This window comes from Ictalurus furcatus, chromosome 8 (genome assembly GCF_023375685.1).
Source record: "Ictalurus furcatus strain D&B chromosome 8, Billie_1.0, whole genome shotgun sequence".
NCBI lineage: Eukaryota > Metazoa > Chordata > Actinopteri > Siluriformes > Ictaluridae > Ictalurus > Ictalurus furcatus.
Window position 1 is genome coordinate 1,240,179 of NC_071262.1, and position 8,183 is coordinate 1,248,361.

An 8,183-nucleotide genomic window follows, 5' to 3' on the forward strand; every position below is an offset into this window, starting at 1 on the left:
CGGGACGAAGAATATCTTCTTAAAGGTATTTATTTATATGATACAGGAAACGTATCACGATATACAGGTTTGATAAACAAGCGCTGGCAAAATAATACGTGTATTTCTATTTTTTTATATCATTAGAGAAAGGAAAAAAAAACATTCAACACTAATTATTTTCCTTTCTTATTTTTAAAATAATAATAAAAAAATATCAACGGCTTCCAGGCGGTTTTTTTGTTGTTGTTGTTGTTGCTGTTTTTAATTATTTGATGATATCGCTGTAGTAAAGCGTACTGTGACGTCATTTATTTGTCGTGATACGGATACCGCGCCCTATCAGACCCCCCGGGCGAGGGCGCGAGAGAAATCCACCGCTCGCTCACGCTCACGCTCAGACCCAGCAGCTAGCAGCCAAAAACATTCCGACGGCGACGCTGAAGAACAAACATCGAGACGTACGAAAATAAAAAGGAAAAACGAACAAACAAACAAATAAATAAATAAATTTGGACGCAGCAGCTTCTTAGCGACGTGAAAAGAACTCGAGTGCGGGAAACGTTATCTGACCGCTCTCATCATGGGACGTATACGAACATTACGCTGCGCTCAGGTCTAGACTTATTCACTAATCCCAGGCTCAAAACCAACGATCTGAATTTAGCAGCAGATCATTTTCTTTTCTTTCTAGAAATAAATGCTTGAAAAAAAAAAAACAACAAAAAAAAAAAAACACTATTCGTACTCCAAGTTAAAATATCTCAAATCTCTAGTTCCTGATTACTGTAACTTCACTCCATTGCTAAACTTATTTCTAGACATTTTTACTGACATCAAGCTTCGTTCCTTTATTCCCGTTCTACCGGCAGATCGTTTTTTCTTTTCTTTCTAGAAATAAAAGCTCGGAATTAGCACCCAAAAATTTGAATAAATAAATGAACCGAGTAGAAATCTCTAGAAATGGGGTCTAACCAGCTTAAACCATCGATATTTGGTTTATTGTAATCTTATAACAGGAAACACCGGATCAGTTGGACTTCACTCTCGATCTTTTAATTGGAAAAGACGCCGTTGAACAGAAGTGCACCAACAGAATATGAGAATTTCAAGAAGTTAAATGGCTGCAAAATCTTAAATGTGCTTAAAAACAAAGAGCAAATGGGTTCATATTGGCCGATATTGAAGATATATAATCTCAGACCAGTGGACCTCCTCAGAACTGTCCTTCTCGTCCCACTCCGGAGAGCAAGTAAGCAGAGGAATGTCATTTCCATCGCCTGTACTCACAACACGCGACAGCTCACGACGGAGGTGAGGATGTAGTCTGGGCACCGCTAAACACTTCAGGAGGACCTTTTCGAGAAACTGAGCTCCTGACGGTCCCTCGTGAGTAAGATCCCAAGATCGTTCACCTGAAGATCTTTCCCAGGATGTTTAAACATCATCCCAACGGAACCTTCCAGAAACATATCATTTATAAAACCGCGATGTTGCGTCAGACGGTTATCGTGGCGTGGATTCAGCGCACCACTCGAACCCTGGAAACCGATCAGAAACACGTCGGCGGTGACGGGGGACGTCTTCGGCCTTAACGGCCCGCCGTATCTCTTAGAGCTTAGACGTCTGAGAACAAAGCGAAATCGTTTGTAGAAGTGAGATCAGTCAACACCACAGCGTGGATCAGAAGCTAGGGAACGGTGCGTCGGCACCGTTTTAAAAAGAATTCATCAGACGACAGCAGTGACCGCGATGATGATGATGATGATGATGATGATGATGTCTCTCTTTTCAATCAAATCAAACCAAAACGCACGACCGTTTCACGTCACGTCACATCACGTGAAGAACAAACACGATTTATTGTACAGATTCTTCCCTCTTTCCAAAATCAAACTAAACCGTTACTCGGAAAGCGACGCCTTCTGATCCAACATCACACGGACACGCTTAGGACATGTGTAGGAACTTCAGAGTTGGACATCATGTGAACACACACACACTGTACACACACACACTGTACACACACACACATTTACACTGTACACACTCTGCTTAGAACTGACTGTGTTTTTGACTATCTTTTGTATTATTATTATTATTATTATTATTAATTCTTTTGGCGTCAGTAAAAAAGGGAGAAAAAAAAATTCTGTTTCCTGCCTTGAATACAAATCAGCCCTAATAAAGACTCCTCTCTCTCTGAGGAGGAGAAAATAACTAACAAGTGCTTCTCCGAGAGCAAATCACACACACACTAGTGTGTCTGCATCAGATTTCCGAAAGGAAAGATCGTGATATTGTCGTGTTTTATCTTTTTTTTGATTTGGTAATTTGTTTATATTCATGTTCATCTGATGAAATCCTGAAGGGAATAAATACTGATCCTTATGCGTCAAGAAGAGAAGATCAGGAATACCCCAAATAATCACGCCTTTTCTTTTCTTTTTCACCTCTCTCTCTCTCTCTCTCTCTCTCTCTCTCTCTTCCTCAATAATCTGAAAGAAATCTGGGGAAGAAAAAAAAAAAAGATGATGATACTATGATGTTTTATTTTTTACTCTTAAAACATCTAGCCTGAACAATTTTTTTTCACGGTGATGTTGCTTTTAGGTTATGAATGAATCGTGTTCTTTAACAAAAAATAAATAAATGCACAAAAAAAAAAAAAAAAAGTCGTGCGTTAAATTGCGCACCAGCCTCCCACGCTGTGTGCGCGCCCGCACGCGCCCGCACGCACCCGCCCGTGCAGGAGCGAGTGTATTAACATGACACACACACACACACTTTGTTTTTTTTTTTAAAGTGTCAAACAAATCCCGCAGACTTACATGGAGGTGATGTTCTGGAAGAGGTCGGAGATGCTGGTGCTGTGTGTGCCGTTGTTGCCCGCGTCTATACCCGTCTCGTGCAGGGCGAGCAGAGGGAAAAAGCTGCCCTGGTGCGATTTATTGCAGTGAATCTCCGTGCTGGAGCAGCTGCAGGTCGGCGGGCACTCCAGCACCGAGCTCACACACACCCGCAACACACCGAGCAAGAGCAACAACCTCCAGCAGGAAGCAAAGCGCAGCGGCAGCGGCGGCACCGGACGCGTCTCCATCCTCCGTTCCCCCGCCACGCTGTTGCATGCATGCACTCCGGGGCTCCGTTTTATTCTTTCCTTTCCTTTCCTCTTTTCAGAAGCGAGAAAATGCACACGCTCACATGCGCACACTCACACATACACACATACATGCACTCACACTCACACACGCGCGCGCGCGCACACACACAGAGAGGTCCCGCTGTCCGCGCGATGGGATGCAGGAATAACACGGCTGCGGTGGTGACGGTGCTCCACTTCTCCGAAGGAAAGGGAAAAAAAAAAAAAAAAAAAAAGAGGAAGAGAGGAGAAAACAAGGGGAACAATATCCACACACACACACACACACACACACACACACTACTCCGTTAGTGTAGGATGAGATGAAAAATCGATATCCTCTCCGGTTTGGTACTCCTCCTCCTCCTCCTCCCTTTGCCCCGTTTGCATCGTAGATGCTCTTTCAGAGCTCCGCGTGCGCGCGTCCACTTAGTCCTATCAGTGAGTGCGCCGGGGTAGGTATAGCACACACACACACACACACACACACAGAGGGAGAGAAAGAGAGAGAGAGAGAGAGAGAGGGTCCATGATCTGAGCATCAAGTCCCACCTACTGGGCAGATTTAAAACTGGCGCACCTGCAGCACACAGCAGCACTGAGATCAAATCGAAAACACTGCAGGTCTTTTTTTTTTTTTTTTTTTCCTTTAACCCCCATTACAACAATCAACCAAATAAAATCTGCGTAAAATCTGCACGCTGTGTTTACGCTGTTTACGCTGGTGTCATTTCAGATCAGCAGCAAGACTCAACAGGTTGATGGTGTAGAAATGTTTTTTAAAACCCTTTAGAGCAGCGATTCACATTTTTCTCGTCATTCAACCTACATTTCAAGCCCCGACATGACCCGCACGATCCGACCCGACATGATCAGACCCGAACGGACCCGATCAGACCCGATCCAGCTCTTCAAGTATTATTTAAATGTGGATGTTGCTCGTCGGTGTATAGTTCCTGAAATTTCTGCCAACAAAACACATTCAGGTCCAAGTTGACCAATAAAACAACCAACCAACCAACCAACCAAACAACAACAACAGAGAGTCATTTCAGTGGCGTAGCTGCTCACAGTCGCACCGAAGACGTACTTCACTCCACAACACTTCGACGGGATTCGGATCCGAGCTTTGACCAGACCATCCATAACCCTCCACGTTTCTTCTTCCTGAGCCGTTCCTTAGTGGATTTGCTCGTGTGCTTAGGATCGTTACTGTTTTTTAATTTTTTTACCCGTTCATAGTTACACGTAACGTTGCAGAATGTCCACAAAAGAAGTTCGTTCCTGTTGTCGCTTACGTTAAAGCAGCGATAAACCGTCATTACTTCACAGAGGAACCACAAAGAAGCGTAGACTCCTCGGTCCTGAAGATGTCCGAAACCGTCACCTCCGACTGTTACAAAGCGCCGACACTGGAGACTCCTTCCGTAAACGTTCAATCAGATAAACACGTCCCCGTGAATGATCTGTTGCTATAGAAACGAGAGCGTATTATTAAGAACCAGCGCGTTAATTATAAATAAACCTGCGCTACTGTCAGAGCTGCTGTTATAGAGAATTAAATCAACACCTTCTGACCAATCAGAATCCAGGACTCCGTAGCGCCGTGGCGTAAACGGATTTAAACACCTCGACGTGAAGGAATCTACGCAGCTCTTCCTGGTGGCATGACTTCCGAGTTCCTTTGCGAACCCCGTGTTTTTCGGCACACCCACGTCACTTCCCGTGAATCGGCAGAACCAAAAAGAGCGGACTTGACGCGTCGCGTTCACATCAGCTCCTGATGAGAGAAAGGCAGAACGTCAACATTAGAAGGCAATTACAGCCGTTTAATGAATTTCACGAAGCCGGAGACGATCCGGCATTCTACGAGTTCCAGAAAATTCCAAGCACAAACGGTCACACGAGGTCAAATCCGCCTGAAGCCTCCGCCGCCGTCTCTGCCTCGTCCCTTCCACGAGGACGTAAGATGAACCCGACGTCTCACTCTGACCTATGAGCTTCAGAGTGCTTTAACGGAGAAGCACGGCATCCGGGGGGGAGGGGGTAAACTTTTGCTTCACCATCTGGACACGACTAGAGAACAAAACCATGCGTTCACTTAACGCCAGCTCTGAACGTTCCGGTAAAATATCACAAATAAACAAACAGAGTAGCACAGAAATGTGTCCGGAATTTAAACCGTCTACAATCTATCCGGAACACTCAGCCATTATACTGACTTATTCCATCATAACACACACATAAAGTACACATAAAATACACGACTCCAATTTGACAGGATTACATATTGTGTATTACTGCATTCGTACTGTTTTACACTGTAGTTTTAACTCCTCCATTGAGAAACACACAGGCTCATACATCTCAGAGCTTTTATAGAACACGAGTGATCAAGTACGAGTTAGAACGGCGTTGGCTGAAGACAAATAAATTCCACAGTACAGAAACTGTCAAAGGGAAGAAATTACACAGAGAAATGCTCAAATTCAGAAATTACCACAGTGAGAGGCGTCTAACATGAACAGTTCACACAACAAACTGAAAGAAAACACAATAAGAGCAACAAAAATATACAAAAAGCGCACAACAGAAATGGTAAAAATGCACAAGAAAAATTCCAGAAATGAAAGATTACACGAAGAAATCGTTCTAAAGTAAACAAATTACGCAATAAGAACTTTTAAACATGAACAATTTATGTAACAAAATGATAAAAAACAAAAAATTAACTTGCACAAAAAAGGCTTTTTATATATATATATATATATATATGCTAGTTATGCTTTTTTAACAAAATAATGGAAGAAGCTAAAATATATATATAAGTTAGCAACGCTGTAAAAGCTAATAACCATGCTAGCTAGCAAAATGTTAGCGTACTGCCATAAAAGCCCTTCCTTCCTGCCCTGTGACACTAGCTGGTTCATTCTTTAGCATTTATTTTTTCCTTTAAATTTAATCTTGTAGATGCAAGACGGTCACGTGAGACCGTGCGACGTTTTGCGTGGACAACGAAATGAACCGCGTGGCTGATTTTAGCTAACGTTTTAGCACACGGAGAGAAAATCACCGCTGATTTATGTAAACAAACAAACTATGGAACAAAGTTTTTGTTGTTGTTTTTGTTTATTTACATTGTGGGTTTGTTTATCCGCTCCGCATGCTGAGGGTTTTAATAGAAATAACGAAAGGAAGAAATAAAGGGGGCCTCAGCAAATCTCCAGCTTCAACACACACACACACACACACACACACACACACACACACACTTCTCGTCTTTTCTGGCTGTGGCATTTATTTATCAGACATGCCTGGACGTCTGTAAACATGACGACGGGGAGAGAAAATAATGGTGTTAAACTGATCAGAGTCGAGGAAATAATTGAGCTTTGTTTTAACTGTGTTGCGATAAAAGAGAGAGAAGAACAGAGACTTCTGGAAGAGAGAGAGAGGGAGAGAGAGAGAGGGGGGGGGAGAGGGAGAGAGAGGGGGGGGGAGAGGGAGAGAGAGAGGGGGCGAGAGAGAGAGTGGGAGAGAGAGGGGGGGGGAGGGAGAGAGAGAGGGGGAGAGAGAGAGAGTGGGAGAGAGAGGGGGAGAAGGGGGGGAGAGGTGGAGAGAGAGAGAGAGAGAATTCCCCATGCTGTACCTCACTTTCTTCTCTTTTCTCCCACTCTTTATTTTCCCCGTTTGTTTTCTCTTCTTTTCTCCTCTTTTTTCTTCTATTCCTTTTGGTCTTTCTGTCATCCATTTCCTCTCTCGAACCATCCACCTCTGTGTATTTGTTTCTTTCTCTTATTGCTGTAGTAACTAATTATTAATGGCCAGTAGAAACAATACACTGCCTCTCTTGCGGTCTCTACACACACACACACACACACACACACACACACACACATACACAGGTGTGTGTTTTAATCCTGCTGTGTGGCGGTGTTGACCTGCCCCTGCCGATCTTTCCACAGAGCCTTAGTTTTGGCAAACACACTGAATAACCAGCACCATCTGTCATCTTCACTGCAACACACACACACACACACACACACACACACACACACACACACACACAGTTGACAAAGCAGAATACACAGAGAAAGCAACATGTGTGGGGTTGACTGGAGAGCCAGGACTGCCTGGCACACAAGCCACGCCTCCTTCCCCGAGACTGCCCGGCACACAAGCCACGCCTCCTTCCCCGAGACTGCCCGGCACACAAGCCACGCCTCCTTCCCCGAGATTGCCCGGCACACAAGCCACGCCTCCTTCCCCGAGATTGCCCGGTACACAAGCCACGCCTCCTTCCCCGAGATTGCCCGGCACACAAGCCACGCCTCCTTCCCCGAGATTGCCCGGCACACAAGCCACGCCTCCTTCCCCGAGATTGCCCGGTACACAAGCCACGCCTCCTTCCCCGAGATTGCCCGGCACACAAGTCACGCCTCCTTCACTGAGAGTTCTCACACAAATCCCTCAATTTATCCGACGTCAAGTTTCTCCACATCTGGTTCACAGCGACTCGTGCGGTGGAATCTCCGAAAATAATAAACCGATTAACCAGTTGTGATCGTCTGTGGTAACAGTGGCTCTGCTTCTTTGATTATTTTCCTATAAGAGCACATCCTGAAGTGATTTTTTCCTCTTAAACATCATCAACGTGTCATCGATAGACAATACGTTCTCATACACACCTGGAAATAAGTCAGACTCTTTTTGTTTTTTTTGTTTTTTTGTCTTCAGATTCTCTTCCCTCGTTAATTACCTGTTTGTTTTTTGTTGCTGTTTGCTTTTCCCCCCGAAGCCGTTGGCGTGTCTGTCAGCTCTCACTGCAGTACAGAACAGTATTTTCTCACCAGGGCAAGAGAAGCGCTCGCTAGGACGGCGATCCTGTCAGCTAACAGATGGAAAGAGACGTTACGTTTGGGCGGTTTCCATCGCTGTTCCGCTTGTGATGAACGTCTCTTTCATTGCTTTTCAATCGTAGGAATGAAGTAGCGTCCGTCAGGGAGAACTCTTTTACAGAGAATTAAGGCACGGCGCTCTAACACAGGCCTACACGGGAAAA

The 8,183-nt window shown here is 44.6% G+C and overlaps 1 protein-coding gene across 1 annotated transcript in view; it reads right to left on the reverse strand.

Moving 5' to 3' along the window:
• ntrk3a (neurotrophic tyrosine kinase, receptor, type 3a) overlaps window positions 1–3,647 on the reverse strand; it is a 183,406-nt gene extending 179,759 nt beyond the window's left edge. The window contains exon 1 of the mRNA XM_053630231.1: window positions 2,811–3,647. Within this exon, the coding sequence (XP_053486206.1) occupies window positions 2,811–3,079 (269 nt within the window). The 5' untranslated portion in view covers window positions 3,080–3,647. The remainder of the gene's footprint in view (window positions 1–2,810) is intronic.
• Window positions 3,648–8,183: the final 4,536 nt, after the last annotated feature.